Raw genomic sequence first — 24,136 nt, 5'->3', positions numbered from 1 at the left:
GCTTGTGGATTTCTGTTGACAAGTAATAACACCTTCAACAGGATGCACAAACTTGCTTATAGAAACGCATAGCGTATGTTTTTTATTTGTTGATTTATAACAGCTGCAAAAATCTCATCAATTTGTCTCCTAGGTTTAATAGGCTGTAAAAGAAGACGCTGTTTATGGGTTACACTTAATTTTACAGACAAATGCATACTAACTGGCTGCACCCATTGTCCCAGAGAACCATTTTTAAGTTGCTTTTAAAGCGAAGAATGCTGCTGATCTGGTATTTTTTTGACTTTGACTTCCAGGCAAAAAGTTATGCATCTTTAAAAATCAAAAAAAGATGTTGCATTAAAAAAACTGTGCATTATATTAACTAATCTGTAATGTATTTTTTTATCTATCACTTGATGATGTACATATAATCATAATATGAATGTTCTCAACATGGCATATGATTTCAGAAATGTGTATTTAACTTCACACTAAAATCATGCTTTGACTTAATTCTACATGTGCATTGCTCACACATTTTCTCACTTTTGGTACTTTTCATATGCAAATTAATTTATTTATCCTACTTTTTCCTTTTAAACATTTTAAATATGTTTAAAAGATAAATTATGTTCCCCTGACTCCAGATTGCAAAAATCTTACAGATTTAAATATATAATTTGGAATATTAGGCTCATCATGCAAACATTTTTCTCTGTAAAAAGATTATAGAAGTTGTATTTTTTTCCCTCTGTTTTAATGAAACAGTACATAGTATTCATGAGCTCTTCATCATTCAGCAGTGTTTAATTTATTTGAGGGTATGATTAAGCTCCTTTTTCGCCCTCTAATCTAGGTCACGTCAGCTGAATGAAAGGAGCCTGAAACGTGTTTCATCCCAAACAAAGAGAGGACAGTTATGGCCCAGATGTGGGAGACGGCCTAAGCTCTGCCCGAGTCAATAGATCTCAAAGATAGAGGTGTCAACCTTTAAAAGGAACATGCAGCTCAGGCAGACTTCTGGCAATTACTGCTCAGTGTGCTGAACTTGACTCAAACCATTTAGTATAAAGAGAGGGCAGAGGAGGAAAAAAAAAAAACTACCTGCTCTGTCACAGGTTATCATTGGGAGAAATTTTCAACTTTTCAACTAGTTGAGCTCTCTGCTTGTTCTGTATAGTCATCATTATGCTATAGGTAGTATATTCTGAAGTACTAAAACAAGATGCCATACATCTTTCAAAGGATAAATCAAGCTGATATTTTCTGATGTTTGTTTTAGAGTACCAGAACTGCTAGATTACTGAACAGTATAACTGTTCATTCGTCTCTTCTACTAGCAAATGGTTATGGTCCAGCACACAGTTGACTTGCTAGACCACCAACTTCTCCAGCAGAGGCCATCTGTCTGTAGACATTCTGACCCCAGTGGTACTTTGTCAAAATACAAAGTGAGCAGCGGTGACTATTCATTGCAGGCTAATCTCACCTTTCTCATTTCAACCCTAAAGCTTAGACATGCTGTGATGTGGAGTATTATTTGCTAGTTCACCAGAAAAGAGAATGGCCAGTTTTTCTACTAACGAAGGTTACTTTTTTATCTTTTGGTCTTTCTTGCACCTCAGGGAAGGAGAAGAGCATTGCTATCAAAATAAACAACAACTTTTTCAAAATTGCGTTGAATTGAATCATCTGTTGCATCTATGTTTGCAAACTGTAATAGCGCTCATAGAAAATGCTAGAAAGGGAATCTCAATAAGGATTGATATAAATTACAACAGACATCTAGATCAGAGGAGTCTCCAAAAAAAATCAAAGGTTTATTATTTAACCTCTGCAAGCAGATTCAGACTGACTTAAAGAGATTTAGCAGCATACAAAAGCATTTCCCTGGCTTACTCAATAAAGCTCTATTTGATTGACAATGCTAAGCTAGCTAATTAGATAGCTAGATAGCTATCAACTTACCTGTAGCTGAATAAAAATACTGATTATCATTGGTATTCACTTTTTTCATGCAGTGCACTCTGGGTTTCTCTGCATGAAAACTGAGGCATTGACACCTGTTATTATGATTCACCTTAAAACTAACATTTTCAAAAAAGTGTTGTTTGGTAAATATATATTGTTCCTACATTTAAAAAAAAAGTTTTTTTTTTTTTAACACATCTAAATGATCTAAAATGGAAAACTTGTTTCAATAATCTAGTGGCTAGTAGGTTCCCAACTACCCTGTTCCAACCACCTTGCATGCGTTTGCTGGAAAGTCGTTGTTCAGGCATTCAAAGTGAACCCTAGATATTTAGACCCATTGACTTCAGAGCAAATTAAATTGTGGCAATCATAGGAGAACAGGGACCAGTAAACTCTACTGGTGAATTGAAATGTCAAGAACCTACGTCTGTTTTAGGTGTGCAGCCTCATCTGAAGGCAATGAGTTGCTGTAATTGTTAGAGCTTTGTGGGAACAGGGGTTGTAAGTCCTTTGAAAAAGCAATATTCCAGAGGCCGTTCTGAGTGAAGCCAGTGCAGTAAGGTGGTGGTAGATCAATGATAATAAATATGATTCATACAACAGCGTATCTTCTAAGTGCAGAGCTTTGGTCTGATCGAGTCCAAGAAAAACCCAATAATGTGCGTCAGTAGATGATGCAACATAAAAGCAAAGCAGGTTTTCCACCAAAATGCACTTGTTCTGTGTGCTGTTTGGGCTTGACTTTTATAGACTGTTTTTTTTTTTAATCAATTTTGTTTTGTTTTGCTTTGTTTGTTTAATTAAAGGAAACACATTTGAAATAAATTAGTTTTACACAGACTACACTAGAAAATCTGCAGAGTTGCAATTATTTTACAGTATTTCAAAATCGCTTTATATATGGGTATGGATGAGGGAGGCAGTTTTTTCTTTTGACTTCAAGATCTGCTAACTTGTTTTGGCAAGGAGCTCTTGTGAGACTGTCCTTACTTTATAAATGCTGGCAAGAGTGGTTAAAAGTTGTACCAGATGGCGAAGCCCATATGCAGTTTGCCCTTTGGCCAGGTAGACTAATGAATGCTTTTGGGAGTTAGTCTGGCACCAGACCCTCCATGGGCTGATAACTCCGTCATTTCCCTCAGCTGCTATGAAATATTGTCTGGCTTTCACATTTCCCTGTAACATATGCTTATAGTAATAGAGATGAAATTGAAATAGAAAAAAAAAAAAACTCTTCACCTTTGATATGATGGGACGGGACTGCTATTGTATAGTTCAATATGTTTATATTATTGTAGACCCTTGTGAGAGTCTTTAGATGATGTTGGACTTCTGGTTAACCTTGGGTATTTTTTTCCTCCTGGTGCTTTGCAAGGTACTAATAATTTTGTTTCTCTGTGTCTTCTGAATATGTTGTCCTTAAGGAGCACAACACAGGCAAACGCTTCTACAAATAATAGAAGCAGAGGTGCTTGGAACTCGTGCTTTGTGAAAACTGTGGAGATAACTCCAAAGTACTGCCTGTGTCTGACCTTCACAGTCTGGCTATAGCTCATAAAACCTGTCTGCAATAAGTAAGTAAGGTAATTTAAGTAGATGAACTGCATAATATCTTGTGTTGTAATTGAAATAAGATCAGCTAAAGTGGATGGACTATGAAACATGCGCAATAGGGTGGTGGTTAGAACCGTCTCTTCACAGGCCGAAGTGAGTAACTGTGAGACTTCATGGCTGTCAGTCTCTGCTGTGATTGACCGCCGACCTGTTCAAGGTGGACCTTTCATCCAGTGACTGCTGGGAGGTTGTCTGAAATATTGTCGACCTAATAGATCTGAAAAGTATTACATCATGTGTTTCAATCCAAGAAATCTATATCAGACTTAAATCAAGGTGCCATGAGTGAGCCTGAATAACTATACAAACTTTTTCATCCATTTTTGCATTTATCAAAAGAGAAATAGATGCTTTTTGAAGACAAGAAATTTAATCGCCACGTTGTGTGTCACTTTAAAGCAAGTTTCACCATATGATCTATTCTCCCGCTCTGACAAAGAGATTTTCTATTTTCTGAGTTTGTAATGTCCTAATTTCCTTGTTTTACAATTAAAGTTCCATAAACAAATAACTAAGTTAAATCACAAAAGAAAGACCCAAATTTTAAATCGGATTTTGAATTGATGACCTTATTGCTTCAAGCCAACAGTGTCAAGAACTGTGCACTATGTGTCATTTTTATACACTGTATTTTCAGTGAAAATCTTTCGGTTTGTGGTTTTGGCTGAGGCTGTTCGTTTTCTGCCAACACACTTTCTAATCTGGGTTTAGTTATTTTATCTCTTCTTTTAGAGGAAGATGTGACTTGACAGATACAGCTCCACAGTCCGCAAACTCACCCGTCATTCTCCTTCACACAGAAGAGTTTGGAGACGTGGTAAACTGACATTAGCTGGCTTGTTTTGTTTCTGTAATGATTTTCTGTGATGTTCAGTCATACCGTAGAGACAAAATTAAGAAAAAAAATTATAATACGCTGATTGTATTTGGAATTTGTGAGCCGTTGCTGATCAGGCCACATCACATGCCGCTATAATGACATTATGGTATTTGTCTCACTGGAGTGGGTCAAAAGAAACCTCTCACATTGTAAAAAAGCATCTACATTTTTAGATCACTTTTAAATGCTTACACATGTCATGATACATATGGCTCACAGTGAATTTAATTTTGTTTAACCTTGTGATTCTGTTCATATTGTTTGCGTTTATCTACATTTATTTTGTGCCTCTGGAGACACAAAATAAATATAAAGAGATAAAGCTATCTTGTGGTAAACAGGTTGGAAAAACTTTTAACTTCTATGAAATGACAAAGCAACTAGGAAAAAAAATGACAGATTATCCTATCACAAAATCAGAATTCTTACATGATCACATATTTAATTATAAAATTAAAGAAAGGAATACAGATATGGGAGAGTGGTGGCTTGCGTGGCGCTATAACATGACAAACTAAATGCTGTACTTCTTATAATTGTGCATCCATCTATCCATCCATCCATTGTCTATACCCACTTATCCTTGCAGGAGCACGGGGCAGGCCTGGTGCCTCTCTACTGCAGTTATTGGGTGAGAGGCAAGTATGCCCTGGATGGTTGCCAGTCCATCACAGAGACATGCTGGAGTCTATGCACACTGACTCTAATACAGTGTTTCTCAACCCTGGTCCACACTGCCCCCCCCCTACTGTCCTGCATGTTTTAGGTATTTTCCTTCTGCTACACACCTGAATTGTATCTCTGGGTGATTAATAGCCTTCTGCAGTACTTGATGGTCATGCAATCAGTTGAATCACATGTTCTGGAATAGAGGCACATCTAAAACATGCAGAGCAGGAGGACGGTGAGGACCAGGGTTGAGAAACACTAATACGTAAAGGGACTTTAAAGAGACCAATTAACCCAAGAGTCATATATTTTGACTTTGGAAGCACACAAAAAGAATCCACACATTCACAGGTGGAACATGCAAACGCCTCGCAGATGAACCCCAGTCCGGGATTCAAGCCAAGGACCTTTGTTCTGCAAGGCAACAGTGTATGAAATATGTATTTTAAGTTTAACTATTGTGATTTCTAATGTCCGTGGGTTGTTTAATTGGGAATGCAGTCCTTCTCATTTTACTGTTGGCGTTTCAGCAAAACCTGTCTGCCGAAACCGCTAATATTTCTGCAGCAAAGTGTTTTTTTAAATGCTGCTAGAAATAGGAAGAATAGTATGATTGTCTTTTTCCTGCCCATTAGACACATGCTTTAGAACAAAGAATCAATCACTCAAACTTATTGTCAATCACTCAGACAATAAAGACTTATGTGTCTTTATTGTCAGGAAATATGATGCCAAAGGGAACGGGGTGTCCAAAAACCTGCATAAATTTTAGCATACATATAAGGTCTTAGCCCTCTAATTTCTGCATCATCACACTGGTTGTTAAATATTAACTTTCACCAAATACAACCGGCTCCATTTGTAAGCTAATTAGGTTTTATGTTTTGAATGTATATTACAAATGTAATAAACAACTAGAACATTTCTGAAGAAATTTAAATGGGGCCTGCCAAAGTGTGCCCGTCTGATGCTACAAATTAGCATCAATGCTAAAGTAAGCTGCAATGTACTCAATAGCATATGGTGAGTCACAAACATGTTGAGTAACATGGACTTACTCCATTCTGTTTGTTAAAATTAGTGTACAAGTTAAAATGAGCCAAATTGCTAACATTATCCTAAATTATGTAGCTAGCATGTTGTTTTACATTCTCTTCCTCTATTCAGTATACTAAGTTTGACTAATAAATAAGAAAAATAGATAAAAGCTATTTTTAGGGAAAAGGATAATGCTAATGGGGAGCAGTGAAATGCTAATGTTTGTGCAGTGTATTAACCGACAAAAGAGATGTAACTTCTATCATGAATAAAGATTAGCCAAAAACCCTATAAATTACAATGAAATACTGCTACTTCCGCTAGTCACCAGAAGTAAGACCCATAATCGTTTCCCCAGTAAGCCTCCCAGGATTAAGGTGGGTAGAATGTTCAGTTCCAATGGTATCAGTGACATCAGCAGTGATGTCATCACTCTATGATATCACAAGGGAATCGCTCTCTTGAATGTGGCTCGCAGACAAGAGTTTTCTCTGACCTGTTCCACAGTTCAATCGCGGCAGATCACCCTTCAGAGCACATTCGACGTTCAGAGAAGCAAGAAGTTACTAGACTATAGACATGAAGCAACAACAGATTGTTTGCAAACATGAAGCTTTTCCAGCTAAGCTTTCATGGGTCGACATGATAGACCGCAACATCCAAGTCGACTACGACGCTGTCATTTTCCCTGTTAAAGATGACAGCATCGGCCCCATTGAGCCGGAAGATCAATCAGAGATCCAGGGGGAATCAAGTCCTTCCGGCGACTTTGAGAGACCAAGATCATCGGAAGTCAAGCAGAAAACAACACCCTCTGCTGGCTTCAAGATTACCCCCTCAGTGGAAGAGACAAACCAACACGTCAAAGATCTGACAAAGCAGGTAGACGATCTTAAAACAGAACTGCAGACAAATAATTTTGAACTCCATGAGGAAAGAGACAGAAGGGTTGCATTACAGGCTGAAGTCAAATCCCAGCAGGAGGAGATTCGAAGGCTGCAAACAATGTTGGAAAAAGAACGTCACCAGCAAGTCAAACGTGAACAGGTTTCTTGCTCTTCCAAAGTCACAGTTGACAAGAGTGTTCTTCAACAGCTGGAGTACTTCAAGCGAGAGGCTGCAAAATATGCCTCCCGCAATAAAGGTCTGATTGAAGTAATGGTTGAAGAATACCGAGTGAGACTCAAATATGAGGAGCAGCTCAAAAGTCACTCTGAGCAGGCTTCCAAATTTAAGTCTCAGGAGGAAACGGTGAAAGCTCTGCAGGGTCAGGTTGCAGACCTGAAGGTGGAGTTAAAATTTGCTCTAGAAAACAACCATCCTAGAGTCTCCACCCAACCAGAGGTTCCCCTGCAAAGAGAAGGCTCCCTGCAAACAGAGGAGACCAAGGATAGACAGACCTTGAATCAAACAGGGAGGTCTAAAGAAAGATGGACCTCCAATCAACCAGGGAGGTCTGAAGAAAGACAGACCTTGAATCAACCAGGGAGGTCTGAAGAAAGACAGACCTTGAATCAACCAGGGAGGTCTGAAGAAAGACAGACCTTGAATCAACCAGGGGGGTCCGAAGAAAGACAGACCTCCAATCAACCAGGGAGGTCTGAAGAAAGACAGACCTTGAATCAACGAGGGGTCTCCATGCATAGCCTGGCTCAGCCTTTGCGCCAACCCACACTCAGGTTGCAAACAGAGGAGTCCACGGAAAGCCAAACCTCCACACAAACATGGAGGTCCGAGGAAAGACAGACATCCATGCGATCAACCTCCACTGGTTGCATGGAGGGTCTTCATGTTGGTGTTGGCACGAAGGCCAAGTTAAGCCCGGCTCGGCCTTTACACCGACCCACACCCAGGTGGTATTAACCTAGGTCACTATCCAAGCCCAGGTTTTGCCAACACTAGGCATTATGAAAATAGGTATGTTAGATGATATTCATCCATGGATGAATGGATGAATATTTGTTTAACAGTTGACAATAGAATACGAAACAGATAATTTGTGAAAATTCATTTGGCTCTGCTACTGTGCAGAAACAACCAATCAGAACCAAAAGGTAGACTTTTGGTTCTGATTGGTTTCTAATGTGTTGAATGTGTCTCAGCACATTCAACACATTAGACTACTAATGTACTGCAGCTATGCAATTGGCAGAAAAACAACCTATTATATCATCATTATTTATAGAATGATTTAGAAAACAAAATGCTACATAGGCTTGTCAAAACTATTTCGACCCATATTAGGACTTAGCATTGATTTCCCTTCATTTTAGTAGCTGCGATTCTGCCTAACCCAGACATTTTCCCTAACTCAAACCAATACTAGTCTATTCCTAACATTAACTAAACCTTAATTCACATCTTACCTCTAAACATTACCCCTGACCCAAAGCAATAAATCCATCATATTAGGACAAGTCTTTGGTCCTAATATGGTGGATCTAATATGACACTGGACATATAATGGTGTATTCACACCAAACACATTTTGACCATCAGGCACATCTGGTTTACATTCAAAGTCTATGTGGAGGTGCATCGAGGGCCGTTGCAGTGCGTTTCGAGCGTCTAGCGCGGCACCATTTGAACCTTTTGGAGCTTTTGACGTGTCCAGCGCATCCAATACTTCACATAGACTTTGAATATAAAGCAGACTCGCCTGACACTCAAATCGTGTTTGGTGTGAATGCACCAATAGAATGTTTAGTTCCTATGGTAACAATGACATCATCAGTGATGACATCACTCTTTGATGCATCAAAGGAATCTCTCTTGAGTGTAGCACACAGACTGTTTTGTAACTTTTAAGTTATGAATCTTCTACAGGAGCATTAAAATTAATTGAAGGCACAGAATCAGTCCAGTAGCTTCACATTTTCAGGTGAGAGACTCTCCTGGTGTAAATAAAGTTCATTTTTCGGTGCTGGAATTGCACCAAGGAGAAATTACTTTAATCAAAGCATGTTATGAATATATGTGCATATATTCCATCTTAAGTACATAGCATAATAGTTTTTTTTGTTGCTTTTTCCACCACTAGATGATATAAACAGCACTATTCAGAGATGCAATGAGTTCATAGCAGCAGCCCTGATGCCAACATCTCCAGAAAACATATTAAAGATTGTGGCATGTGTTACACACATCAGAGCTGGTGTTGGTGTAGCAGATGCTGATTTTCCTGTAAAAAGTCTAGAGCAGGTAGGAGTGATGAGGCAGAAACAAATCTGTGCTTCACTAATCCTCCTGGAATCAGTTCTGGTTAAATAGTTAACATTTCCAAACAGCACCATACCTGATCTTTCTTCAAATTAATCATTGTGTCCACGTTATTTTCTTTGTCATTCTAGACAATATACTTATTCTTGTAATAAACGACGGCTTTAGATCCTTTAATACAAAGGTAGAGCTTATGTCACACACTTAAGTCTCAGAATAGCCATCATCTTCTACTGCATAAAAAATATACAATATATTTTGGGGGGTGGGGGGGGTTCTGTACATCAACATTTTCACAGAAAGACACGATATAGCTAAACAGATTCGACTCATGTAACGTAAAAACAATCTAAACATGTCAATATCACTTTCCACAACTTCCAGAACTGTTTTATTTCAAAGCTGATAACTGACGGTGTATTAAGCAATCTGTACATATAAACAGATCGCAGTTCAGCTCCTGTACAGTAGGTTTATGCCTCAGCTAACTAGAACCGTCGTCACTCTTTTTCCTCCCAGCGCCCGTTAGTTCAGTTGCTATGACAACGGTAAATACAACACAAAAGGAAAAGGACTAGTAATGGAGTGTTCCACCATGTCTGTAGTTCTAAAGTGCAGCTCAGAGGGGCAAACAAAAATTTACATCTATTTTGAGTGGCACTGTTCTGTGTCAGTTAGACTTTTGTTTAGAGTTGAATTTGGCTCGTTTTGTGTTAATTATGTCACCACAGTTACTCGAAATGCCAACAAAAGTAATGGCTCCCCTCACGGGATTGAGCCGCACGTTTTGATGTATATATTGTGAAGGGGGCACGCAGTGGTATGAGCCGCATTAACGGTACTAGGAAGAGTCAGTTATTTTGAGGTGTAGAACAATAGGTGCCTGCCTATGCATTGCTATGGCAGGCCCCAATTCTGAAAAATTATAAATTAAAGATTTCCCTAGAAAACTTGGCAAGCCTGGTAGTTGGGAGCTAGGCTCATCCATCCAGTGGCCCGTCGTGTTGTGGGGTTAAAAATGTTTGAAGTTGGAAGGAAATAAACAAAAGTGTGCCCATCACTTCAGACCCAGCATTCTAGCTATAGATCACACAGTTGGACTTGCCCAGGCACACATGTGCAATACTTAAATGCTGATATGGTTCAACTCAGTTTGCCAGGTCCATCACCTTACCCAGATAACCACATCAGCTTAATTGCTAAACCTGACGCACACTGAAATGCAGCCCGAGACTGACGACTATAAGCTTCGCAGATGTGGTTCTTACTCACGGTTCGAAATAAAAAATAAAGTCAGTGGGTAAGTGTTTATGTCTCAAAATTTTTCAACCTTCATACTAAGGATTTTAATTCACACTCAAAAATTCAGAGAAATAATAATTTTATGTAAGCAAAATATGAATAGTCACAGGAAATGCGTATTCTTCCCACAATGCAGTGTTAGACCTGTCACTGCGCCTGTTTGTGAGACTACTTACTGCCTTTCTCTGGGCCCTGTTGCTATGGTAATTAATTATCTGCACTTGGGCTGGCTCTCTCTGTCAGACAGTATGCTGGAGACAGAGTTTCTATACTTCTAAGACACCCAGCATCGGTCTCAAGGACCCTAACAAAAAAACCATAAGCCCTAGCAAAATTTTGAAAACATTTTACGGGAGCAGGCATGTGTATCTATGTCATGACCGACTTTTAGACCAATAGGGTGATATTTGTGCCTGTGAAGGGGAGTTAAAAAGAGTTTTGGAGTCAGAAATCCACTGTGCTGTGTATGTGTTTCAGAGAGAAAGATTACTGATTCTATGAGACACTCAGCCTTGATTTTTCTCGTTTTGATCAATTTATGTCGTCATTTTAACTCAGAATCCCACTAAAAGTAATATCTCCCTTCTTGGGATCAAGCTGAACGTTTTGATACCACTTTTGTGGGGGTGCACGCAGCGGTACGGGGTGCCTTAACCGTGATGGAAGAAAAATAAATAAACTAAAATAATGAAGAGACGTTCTATTGGGTGCAATAGGTGCCTGCCATGCAATGCATAAGGTGCATTGCTATGGCAGGCCCCAATTACAAAATATTTAATAACATTTTTCATCCGGGGAGGAATTGTATTTACACGGCTAATTGTGTTTGTCATGCAACCATGCTTCACCATGTTTTCTCTGACAAATCAACTGGACTTTGAGATGACAAACTGGTCAACGACTTTTCGTAATTACATTTATTTTCAATCATCACAGGGAGCATATTGTATGCGATGATCAGGGGGAGCCAAGCGCATCTGTGCTTTTTAGAAACTGACAAAACAGATGATTGCATCTGCAACCTAAAACATGTTTCTAATTTTTGTTTGATTGAAATGCATTTAAGCTAATGACACAACATTTCATTGAAAGATCTCCCAAGAACATTAGCATTTATCCTAAATTTTCTCACAGTCTATAATTACATACATTTAAATCCCTGATCAGCTCATTCAGAAAGCTGAGCAGCAGTGCGCTCTGCAGTGCAGCTGCAAGGACAGAATGCCACATTAGTAAGATGGAGCAAGTTGCAGTTAATTGTGCAATTCCACAGTGTTTGCATAATTATTTGTTTATAAATCTGATGATCATTTAAGTAAACAATGTTTTATGGATTTCTGCATGGCTGTGTGTGGTGACCCATGAATTTGTGATTATGTCAGTAGGTTAATGAATTATGAATGTGGGTGGATGTGTCAGAGCTTGAGATTAAAACATGTGTTTAATGTACAAAGTAAAACAGTTTTGTGTCCTTCAAACAAAACCAATCATTATGCAGAGTCTTTCCTTTTTATTATTAATTACATTTGCAAATTTTTTTCACCTAGGCTTTTTAAAAAAATACTTTGAGTACAAGACCCTACTATCGCTTGTGCAGAATGTTGCATGGCTCCATATTTTCTTTCTTGTGCAAAGTAGTGAAGTAAAACAGGGAAGATCCTGTTTAATGAGACACCACCTTATCCAGTTTTGCACTTGTGTTTATAAAAAGCAAACCTCACAACCCAAAGATGAATCATTCAAAATGTGCTGCAAAATTTCATGCGACTTTAGTATTACTCTTGTTTACAATGTGCAGTTTAGATTGGCGTTTTATTTATGAAAAAAGAGACATGAAGACAAGCACAAAGAGGGGTTAACATGCAACCATGCCATTTAAAAGACCTTATAAATGCAGCTCATGCTCATGGCTACTACTCACAAAGGCTTATTGTCGGTTGGCTTTAGTGACAGAGGAAGGGTGAAGTCAAATTACGTGTTTATATGAAAACAAAGCTGAGAGGTGAATAGAGAGAGAGGTGCACAGCCCGTGAAAGCTAAAAGCACTACCAATTCCCTTCACCTGTCTTTTACACTTAAGGACAGGTCTGCCTTTTATTGATTTTCTTTCTTTTGCCAGTCTTCAGTAGCCAACAGTGGTATTCCAACAACTTAAGCCAATTTTATTGCATTGCAGGAAACCTAAAATTGAAAGCAACTTGCAGTCCTTCAAACTCACAGGGTCTCAAACTATAGCACAAAGCTGTAGTTTTCCCTCAGTTATCCATCATTATGACTCTAAGGCGTAGACCTACTGTTGTGCCAAGCTCACACCTATTTGGACAGCTACACATTCTGACTCTGTCAAGCATGCTGTACACCTGGAATGACCAGTTTTCTTTAATATTGTCCAAGTGTGCTAGTTTAAGATGAATTAATTACCCCATTATTTGTAGGCAATGTAGCATGAATTATAATCTGTGATTAGTGTGACCTCATAAAAAGAATATCTCAAGTAAATGACAGAAAGAGTGCATGATTTTTGACTGTTAAATCTGTGAATAAGGTGATGATGAGTAAATATGAAGCTACTGTATGTTTCCCTTGCATCATTGCAGCATTTTATTAAGCATCCTCTTTTTTTGTAGGCATTTTGACACATTGATGAATGTCTATGTTGACATATTTTCACAGAGTGATACTCCACATATTGGCTGTTACGTATAAGAGTGGGATGATGCTTTTGCATTAACTGAACCACATTGTCAATTAGCAAAAATGCCTAAAAGCCTAGAAAAAGCACAAAGGAGAAATCAACAGTTGTAAATCAGCTTTTTTTTTTTTTTTTAGGTTTTATGAAGTTTTGCTAGAAGGCTATGGCAAGACTCTGGAGGAGAGTGTTTATGTTGAAATGTTGATGGTGCACCTCATTACTGGAGTTTGGTGCCTCTCTTAGGTCTGATTATGGATTAGGTACATTAGAGAGTGCCTGCACGTACATCCCTCATCTTCCCTGTTTCATTATCCATATAGAGCTGCTTCATCCATGACTTACTGTACAAGAATGCAAAGCACCTTAGTGCCTGCCATTTAAAGCAATAGTTTACTGTAGAAGGATTTCTAAAAAAAAGTCCCACTCTCACTGTCCGCCATGCCAATTCCCCACTGGAACAGTGGCACTCGTTTCATCTCTCTTTTCATTTGTTAATAGGTGGATGTGGAAAAACTCAAACCTTTCATGTGGCTTCTAGCCAGACTTTTTCATTTAATCCCTAATGATGCCTGAGATTCTCAGTGCCAGAATGTGTGCAACATGCAGAGAAATAGCGTGTTAGGTAATTCTTTATGCATCTGAAAAGAGTCAAAGATACAGTACAATTATTTTCCAAAGAATCTGCTTAATGGATTCTCTCTTTCTAAACAACTTCTGGAGATGTTGTTCAAATAAATTACAATGTCTGTCTTTTTTAATATTGGGTTGTTGCTTTGTTCTCTGGTTTTTCCACCTCAAACAAAAGCAGTTAGTGGATGATGGGTGCAACTTAAAATTATAGTATGTTTTTTTCTCTCCCACTATTGGTAGTAATAATTTCAAAGCCAGACATTAATTTTATACAACATTCTCTTATGGGTTGTAATTATATCTCTTGTATTTAGTGTTTTCAGCTTCTGAGTTTCTTATTGATAGTTTCTTCTTTTATTTAGGTTATTTTGTCCATTTCTTTTCTGTGTTCTAGTTACTTCCTGTTTTTTAGTATTTCTGAGTTCCCCGGTCTCCTGTGGGTTTTGAGTCCTTTTCATATCTAGCTGTGTTTTGTTTGTGTACAGTTGACAAATTTTTAGTCTGTGGTTACTGTTGTGTCATTCTTTCTATGTGATTCCATCTTTCTTTGCTCTCTGGTTTTCCACTCTGCTAATTAGTTAAATTGTTTTCGTATTCCCCAGTGGAAAGTCTTCTTTAGTTTTTCAGTCATCGCTGATTCATCTGCTTAACTACTAGTATGTTCTCCTTAGTCGTCTTCCCTTGTTTCTGTTTTATTTTGGATTTATTTAATTTAATGTGCTTAATTTAGTTTTATTTATTAACTATCTTTATATTTGAGTCCACCTCAGCTTTCCTCTTTCCTGCATTTGGGTCCTCCACACAAACACCTCTTTGACCTGTTTGGTTTTCTTGTGGATTGTTTTTTCCATCAACTCTAAAGTAAATAATATTTTTCTTTATTATAAAAATTAGGTGTAATAGAAATACAGTTGTTCAGTTACCCAGGATTAATAAGAACTAAATTAAGAATTTATTAAATGTAGAGTTTCCACTTCTACACATTCTCAACTATTTAAGAATGTCTAACATATTTAGAATGGTTTTCTGAGGTTAATGTAAAATTCCACTCTGGTCTCTTCACAAAGAGAACAGATGGCAAATTCCCATCAATCAAGCATTTTGTGACTCTTTGCTGTCAACAGTCTCATTCGCATTATTTTCAACAAATAAATTCTCTCCATGTTTTCAATTAAACACCATTTATAACTATCTGATTTCTGTTTATCACTATGATATTTTTACCAAATATTTCACACCAGAGGTGTTGCTTTAGTTCTGTATAGGTTTTGCAGAAAGATGACTTCAAACAAATATTGTTTGGTATCTGATGGATGAGTAAAGGGGCAATTGTTACTTGTCATGACAAAATATGTTAGTGATTTGTTTATAGCTTGTTATGCTGGCCCCTAGTGAACAGAAATCCTCTAATGTAACCATTACCCAAAATTGCTTGGCTGATGTCATAGTTTGAAGCCATGCCAGGCTCCATCTTGCTGCATGCCTTACGGCTAATTTGTTATTCTGGACTGCATACATAAGACTGACCTGACTTGACTCGGCTCTGAAAACAGTATTTTCCATCTCCTGTAACGGCAATGTGATAAAGATGCTGTATGGGGAATAGGCGCTGGTATATAAAAGTTACTTTCCGTCTCACCAATAAACATTATCTTTTTTATTTGTTACACTCTGGCTGTCTTTGATAGTTTCAGCGACGAGAGTCCCAACAATCACAGGAGACTTTTGATCAAAGACTTAGCGCAGCCTTATGAAACATCCAAATCCTGTGGCATTGCAAAACGGTTCTCCGTGTCTCTGTTTCATTCAGGTGAGCACCTCCGTGTCTGTCCCAAGGGTTACACCTGCTGCACATCTGAGATGGAGGACAAACTCAGCCAGCAAAGCAAGCAAGAATTTGAGATTATGGTTGACGACAGCAGCCACAACATGAGAACAACATTCACCTCCAGACATAAAAAGTTTGACGGTAAGTCGAGACATTTTCATTTGTTTAGCATCTAAAATTCATGAAAGACAACTCAACTCCCCTTGTGCTTTTTAACTATAAGCCAGTTATAAATTTTAAAGTTATTTATTCCTATGTTGATCTATTTTGAACCTTTTTTGCTGCAGGGTGTTTGGAAATTTTCAACATGATTTTATATTCAATATTCTAGAAAGGAAAATACAAAAAATGTACAGCATTGATTAACCTGTCTTAAAATAGCCAATATAAATATATCCACATTTCAACAGTGCAAGTGAGGAGAAATAATTTTTCTCATGTTAGGCTAGGATTCTAACCCAAAGGTGTCTTTAAAAAAAAAAGAAAACCAGAAAATTGTCACCAAGTTTAATAAAAGTCGAATCTGGAGTCGGTGAGTTGAGATGGATGCTGGGTGAAAAAAAATAAAAAATCGAAGGTCACCAGCTGATAAGTGGATTTGAGTGAGTGGCTCTCACCAGAGTGTATGAGTGGAATACCAGACAGTGTAGCCCGAACCAGTGTGTACTTCAATGCAGGAGATTGTGGGAGAATAAGCAGGGTGGTCAGGCAGATTAGCAGGCAGCCAGGCAGATAGATGAGGCTTAGTGTGAGGCTCCTGGTAATCACTGGACATTGCCATGCAGAGACTAGGCACACAGAGACCACAGACCCAAAACCTACATATAGTGGAGGAGTCATTAAAAATTATAAAGATAATTGCTCAGCAACTTGAGACTGTAGTGCAATATCATAAGAGTTATGCGTTTTTGATCTGGTAAGAGATAAATGACAAAGTGGGCAATAAATACTAAGCAATCATAACATTATGACCACCTACATATCATTGAGTAGATCCCTTTTTAAACTCTGAAAATAACTTATACGAAGCTACCAAATTTGTTTGTCCAGCACAATTGCTGAATTAGATTGAGGGTTCAAAATTTTTGACACAAAGTAAAATTCTCTAAATGATTTTTTTCACATTATGTTGCTGAAAGATGCCTCTTCTATTTCTTGCTCCCATCATTCTTGTTCAGATGTCCATTGTTCACCTGCTTTTTTTCCCTTCAAGACCATTTCTTTAAGAGCTTAAATATGTTTTACCAGGATCAGATTAAGTGAATTAAGGAGAAAGATGGGTAGAAAATATGGGAAACAAGAAAATATGGGATTTAAATGCAGCCTTCTTCAAGCTAAAATTCAAATTTAGTAAATATACCTTTTGGGGAATGGATGATATATTGGCCCTGACAACAGTATCGGCTTATATTAGTCATTTTTAAATAGTATGAGTCTGATAAATAAAACTGTCTAGATATAACGACCAATATTTATTTCCATCTAGTTGCCTTTTCTTTTCTGAAGGGAGAGTTGAGCGTTTTGTCATGTGGTATTTGTGATGCCCAGTGATTATTTGTTTGGTCACGAGACATTTTTTAGTGATGCAGTGCTGGATTGTGGGGAGTTTAACTGAAACAGAAAAGCTATGATGGTGTCAGGGGTGTGATTGGGTTTTTCTAAGGTGCTGAAAGGTAGTGAAATATATAAAATATACATATATGATATCAGTAAGTGTTGGTTGTTGGCCATAGCAGCTATATCAGAATCAGATATTAATAATAGCCCACATTTTCACATCAGTGCATTCCTAGTATTTTTTAAATCAGTACAACATAAACTATGAATTAAAATTTATACTGCCTTCGCCATATGAAATGCAACTAGACAGTACAGCTAAACTCTTCCTTATATCAAGACTCTGAGGAAAGTTGACCTTTTATCCACAGGTTTATTGAATCCAAGGAAGTGTGAAACTAAAATACAAACAAAAAGGAATACATCACTTTCACCGTCTTTGTAAACATGTACATATAAGTTTAACGTGGCTAAATTTAATACTGTCCCAAATGAATTAGCAAAGTTGTGCAAACTTACAATAAACATCCAAAAATATTTACATCCATTTCAACAACCAGAAATAATATAAAAATAATGATGCACAACAATATATTAAACTCAACGTACCTACAATGCTTCGTCAGGGCAAAGATGAATGCAGATGGACCTGGATTGATTGAACACACGGGTGACATGAATCTAACTCTGTCTGGCTTTCTGGCTGAAGCCACGTGACATGCAGCTGGCTGCATCTCTCAAAGGGAACGCACCCACAAAAATCCCCAACAACACAAAATTATTCCCTTTATGCACATTATAAATACCCAGTTACTAGACACTCAGAATTGTTTTACCCACGCTTTTGTCCAGTTGTCTTCAGTAATGTTTAATAACATAATTTGCTGGATTTTTATCAGTAAAATAATGCTGTCTCTGAAACAAGGAGTTGCATAATCTTATGCAAAACACATACAGTTTCAGATTCTGTCATTTTTACACACAAAAAAGCATACATTCACTTGCAAAAGATAGCTGCTTTCAAAGCTTGGATCAAATGTTAAACTCTCAGTGGCTCACTGTTATAAAATCCTTTATTTTTATTTGACCTTCTGTGTTTAAAGTCCAAAACTGCCTGCTTGAACCAGGAAAAGGGAGGGCAGCAAAAAGAGAAATCAATGTTTCATTGCCCAAACAACATCAAGGATGATGTATTTGAAACGTGTCACTGACGAATGCTACATGATCCATCTGACGGGTTGGAAATACCTGGACCGGTATCCCAGGAACAGTAGCGCTGTTTTTAGGCTGGTTGACAATTATTTATTTTTCTATCTGGTTTAAAACTGCTGAAGAGATAACTAAACACAGATTATTTCAAAAACAAGCAAAATTGAAAATGGTAATTTGTGCTGTATCTTTAAAAATAAATTAAAATAATGTTTTTACTATTTTAAAACATACCAAACTAAATCCCAAAAAGTATTTGTATTGCCACTGTAACATTTGGATAGATTGGACAGAAATGCCAAACAAGCTAAAGCAAAAACAAAAGGCTTGAGACTAAATTAGCTTTTCTTGAGCTGACTCAGCACTTGCCAAGCGTCACCATTGATGGTTTAACATAACTGAAATTATGGTCTCTAAAAAGTCCAACTACCTGTGATCTTTTCCCACTCAATTCACGCATGTTTGCGAGCAATCTAGTGTCTTTCTGGAGTGCTTAATGGGGCAAGAGGTAGACTGTTCACCAGTTCAACACAACACAAAGAGGACGTATAACCATGCAGACACACACTTACACAATGTCCAGTTACATAAATTCATGTTTTTTGTTTACCTATATTGCATTGCAGTATGCCTCAAAGCCACATTCACCACAAAAAACATTCCTGACATGATTTGTGTTGGTGTTACATCACACTGCCTGAACCTTCCTACAGCTATGAGTTTTGGGGCAAAGTGTCTCACGGTTTCAGCAATTATACATGTACTTCATTCTAACAGTTCTTATGTTAAAACTCCAATATTTTAGAGTATTGTCAGTATAAAGATGTTATCCTTGCAAGTAGAGAAAGCTAGTTGTACTTGTTTATAAGCTTAACTGATACCAATTTCTTATACAAAGTTTCCTTGACTGTTTAAACCTTTCTTAAAATAGTTTGATGTACACAGTATATGTTAAAAATAAAGGAAGATTTTGGAAGTTAAACCTTCAGAACAATTTTGATATTGTTTATCGACACATTTAAGGCATAAGTAATCTACTATGCAAAAAAATCATCTTCCATATGTGATCAAATCATTACTTCTCTTAATATCACATGCTTTCTTATTGCATTAAGCTTATCCACCTCATGGGGTTTGAATCATCACTTATAAATTTTACATGCCCCCATTTCTGTCCAAAGTTATTTATAGTCCCCTATTATGAAAACCTTAACTTACTTTTTGATTACTGGCTGCTTCCCCTGAAGGCCTGTGGGTTCTGATGCATTATTGAGCAATCTTGAAGCCATAAATGACTGTTGCACACTAGAATTAAGGCTTGGCTATGAGCGTCCAATCATCTGGCTAAGGGCTCTTTTACCCCATCTTTCAGCATGCCTTATGCTCAACCAAGGACCCTCAAGAGTTCTATCATATAAACACCACATATAGCACAGGGAGAAAAAAAGTATATATATAACTGCTGAAGTGCACTTCAGCAGACATTTGACTGATAATTTTTGGCTTTAGCCTCAACAAACTTCTGATTTTATTCTCCTAAAATATGTCTGCTTGCTCAGGTGTCTCGGAGAATGACCTAAATTACATTTAGAAAATACGGTTAATATTTTGTGTCTGCGTGCATGTGTGTGTGCATGCGTGTGCACGTGTGTGTGCATGCTTGTGCATGTGTGTGCACAAAGCTGTCTACACTGGCATAAAAAGAAACCTAATCTTTAAAAGGTTTGGAAGATCAGCTCTATTGATAAACCTTCATGTCTGTGGTTTTATTGATCAATAGGCATTGAAAAAGCAGCAAACACTAAGAATTAACATGAATAAGAAAGAGGCTTTCTTCCTTTCCTGAAAACTTCTATTTTGGAGGTGTAAGGCTTTTGTCTGACAGCGACTATGTACGGCATAAAATAGTAATAATTGCAGAGCACAAGCTATTATAAAAAAATATGTATAATATAAAAAAAAATGTCTGAATGGTCTTTTAGATAATAATTGTTGATGTCAGTCTGTAGATCACAGATTTACAGGAGTACTACGATAAAAGCAAAAATGCTTTATACCAATAAAAATTGCATCTAGTGTTAGTTACCAGGACAGCTCTTTGTCTCGTGTATTTTTTTTTTTCTTTTTTTTACTGGGTGCATCAACACACTGGATCTAGCATACTTAAATATGAAGAAGGTATTTAAGGCAATCTCCTGCTGCTGTCTTGACTTCTTAGACAACTTTTCTGTGATGCTTATTCATGCATACAGACCCCTACTTATCGGAGCAAAAAAAAAAAAAAACACAGTAGCCAGCTGGGAGCTTAGATTGAAGCAGCTATGTCAACATTACATGACTACTAAAAGTGCACTGATTTGGATATGGTCAAGGTAGCAACATGAATTAGGATGACCGCATATTTTCTGTGGCAGCATGCGTCCTGAAGTGCACGGAGTACGTCTATCATCTCAGAGAAAGCCTCGGATAAAAAGCAGCTGCATGCTGTGCTGAAAGCAAAAGATGTTCCTTTTAGGTCTGAGGAGATGACTCAGAACATGTGCAGAGCTGACATGAAACATGCCATCAGAGTGGCAAAACAGTGCTTTTACATTTTATGCTGCACATGGAAAGGCCACCTCTTGCTCTCATCTTTTTTGGAAATGCATCTTACCGAATTTACAGAAAAGAGATTCTTTGCTAGCTGGCCTCTCTGATTGGAGTATCAAGCATAGTTTATAAGTGTTGCACTTAAAAACAGTTGGGCTCAACTTTCTCCTAATCAGGACGTTTCACAAAAAAACATTTCTGGATCAGAGCTCTCCAAATCATCAGGGAACCCACTTATTTTAACCATGGGAATTTCTTCTTGCTTCTCTGTGATAAGATGCTTCACAGCATCCAGATCAAAGCAAGCGGATTCCGCGACAATCGTTTGCTTCTCCGTCTTGAGCCCCAAACCTCGTCCTCAGGAATTAATTTACCAGTGTGTATTTCTTGGTCTCCCATTTTTTGATGACACTGCTTTGGAGAAGTTTAGTCGTGCAGTATAAACGAGCATAAATAGCTATTCAGCGTTGTAAGAAGTTTGCATCTTTTGTGACACTGAAAACAAAAAAAATATATAAGTCAATCTTGTTTAAAAACCATGTGAGGTCTCAGTTTAGCATCAACAATGAAACACTTTTAAGTACTACTTGAACGATTGATTTATTTGCTTGCTAAGGGAAGGATTACATAATACACTTGTCCATGAATTCTTCTCATCGCAGTTTACAGATAATGATTCTTTAGAAAGTAATTTCTAACTCGGAAGAAAAACATTTTAACCTGAGGAATAAATATTTCTGACCCATGCTGAGACTCTGCTTGTACTCATTAGGACGCCAACAGAAATGTTATTACTGCCACATTGACATTACCAACTTCTTTAAATTGACTTGTTATCTGCTTATAGTTGAAAGTAGATATTTTCTAATATCTACTTTCCTTCTTTTACAGTTTGATATTAAATCAGAAAAAGTGATCATGTTTTTTATTACTTTCTTTAAAGTCAGACATTTTCATACATTTCCTCAGTATGTACGGTGTTGTCTTTAAGTTAAGTTGTATGACTTGGGTAAAACATTCTGAGTGTTTTTCTATAAGCTTCTCACAATAGAGCTTGCTGGGCTCTATTCTTCCTGAAAGAAATGCTCCAAGTCTGGTTTGTAGGCTACTAAGACCACACATATTTCTTCAGCTCTACCTGCACATTTCATACAGGGTTGATATTAGATATTAGATTAACATGAATTTTTTTTGTTCTTAAGTGACTTTGCAGCTATTTGGTGGTATGAGTGTCCGTTTGTCCAATAGGATGAAGCTTTGATATCTTGGTTGAGGCCCTAGGAAGTTGCTTCAATATTTCTACTTAATCCTCTTTGCTCTTTATGCCATCTAAAATATTTTGTGCAGTGGAGCAGTCACTTTGAAACCAAAACACCCACCTTTGTGCTTCATAGTTGAGATGGTGTTGTGAGGTTTGCAACCTCCCTCCGTTTCTTCAGAATCCAATGATGAGGGTATCGGATCACATGGCATATCTTCAATAACTAAAACTCATGTTTCACGAGTTGCTTTTTGAGCTTTTCCTGCCTGACAGCTCATGTTGGTACTGTATTATTATTATTATTATCCAGCCATTACAAAGGCCATTACAGAGCCTTTGTAATGGCTGGATTTTCCCAGTGGTTTATACATATATGTTTTGTTCAAACAGATAAACATGGCACCTTTAGGGATGGAAGTCCACTATTGTTCTCCTGATATCAAATATGAAGTAGTGTGTTTGAGGTGTTCCTTCTAGAAGATCACAGTCATGAATTTCTGCATTCAGCCTGTTGAAATAATTTTGGCAATCCTAAGTCTACAAAAACAGGTTTAGTTGGATTTAATGTCCAATGGAAAAAAAAAAAATTGTACATTTTGATAAACTTTGAGCAAACATCTGGTTTTAACTGTGTGAGCTGTCATTGCCTTGAGAATCATAAATATTCTCAGTAAAGTCAGAACTTAGAACAAGGCCAAGGTAATAATGGTGCTATTCCAAAACAACTAAACTTTTACATTTTTATAGAAGTTTGAAAACTCTCCAGTTTTTGCAGTGAATAGTTGAGCTCCGAATGTTCTGAACGCTTTCTTGACTAATGGTCCACTCTGTGGCGCAGGAATGTGTTCAACCAGTGAACACCAGTGGGAAATGTAATGCTCCCATACTACTGCCAAAAATAACAAGACAGTGAAAATGGCAGATTGCAAAATCAAAGACAACATGCCTGTGTTTTGAGGAATGAGTGTTGGCGAGATTACAATGAGGAGGAAATATTGGTTGGACAAAATGAACTAAAACTGCAAGACTATAAACTGATCTTTGCAGGAAAAAGACAGACTCTGTGCACACATTTGCTCAAGAAAATCTTGATAATGTAAATAGTAGACCCATGCAAAAGTTATGAGACGTGAAAATATGATGTATGCCGTAGTGTTTGCTCGTACTAGTAATTTTCTTTTCAATTTATGTTGAATTTGAGAATAGCCTTCCCTGCACACTTCACCCTTGTTTTCTTAAAGTGGACATATCAGGCTTTTAAATCCTTCCTTTCCACATGTAAATTGTTCACTTATGGTCTGTATAAAATAGAAATGCAATGCTTTGGTCTGCACTCCTCTTTTTTGTCGCTCCACATACCCTTTGTTTGCCCCTGTTCTGAGGCTTGTTTTAGAGAAACTGGTTTGCTGCATTTTAAAAAAATGTGAATTAGACATTTCACGCCTGCCCTCCTCCAGATTGCACAGCGTTTCACTCCACCTTGCTTGGCCATTTTTGTAGTTTGATAGCAGTAGTGTAGTTATCTACTGGCAGAGAAACTTTTTATTCCCAAGTTTATCACAGATGTCAACAACAGAAGACTTGTCCATCCAACCTTACATGTTGGAGCCAGTTTGACCCAGACCAGGAGAATGAGGAAAACAAACCTGCAGAACCACACATTCAAATGAATGCATTGCAATGGTGTTATTA

The 24,136-nt window shown here is 37.6% G+C and overlaps 2 protein-coding genes across 5 annotated transcripts in view; both read left to right on the top strand.

Annotated features, from left to right (window-relative positions):
• The window catches only part of gpc6a (glypican 6a), a 189,995-nt gene that overhangs the window by 57,711 nt on the left and 108,148 nt on the right, over positions 1-24,136 (top strand). For 3 of the 4 annotated variants that reach the window (XM_088004242.1, XM_088004241.1, XM_088004244.1), the window contains one exon: positions 15,811-15,969. In XM_088004242.1, coding sequence (XP_087860368.1) covers positions 15,811-15,969 — 159 coding nt within the window. Of the gene's footprint in view, positions 1-3,380; positions 3,531-15,810; positions 15,970-24,136 lie in introns of all 4 variants that reach the window. The other variant, XM_088004243.1, reaches the window with a different exon arrangement.
• LOC148160199 (uncharacterized) lies at positions 6,737-8,020 on the top strand. The gene is made up of 2 exons (XM_088004592.1): positions 6,737-7,611; positions 7,837-8,020. Exons 1-2 carry the CDS (start codon positions 6,737-6,739, stop codon positions 8,018-8,020), a joined length of 1,059 nt encoding a protein of 352 aa, XP_087860718.1.

This window comes from Poecilia mexicana, unplaced genomic scaffold (genome assembly GCF_051168715.1).
Source record: "Poecilia mexicana isolate PSO_F unplaced genomic scaffold, ASM5116871v1 scaffold_3, whole genome shotgun sequence".
Classification (NCBI taxonomy): Eukaryota; Metazoa; Chordata; class Actinopteri; order Cyprinodontiformes; family Poeciliidae; genus Poecilia; species Poecilia mexicana.
The sequence above is the reverse complement of the archived record's forward strand: the minus strand, read 5'-3'. Positions and strand labels throughout refer to the sequence as shown.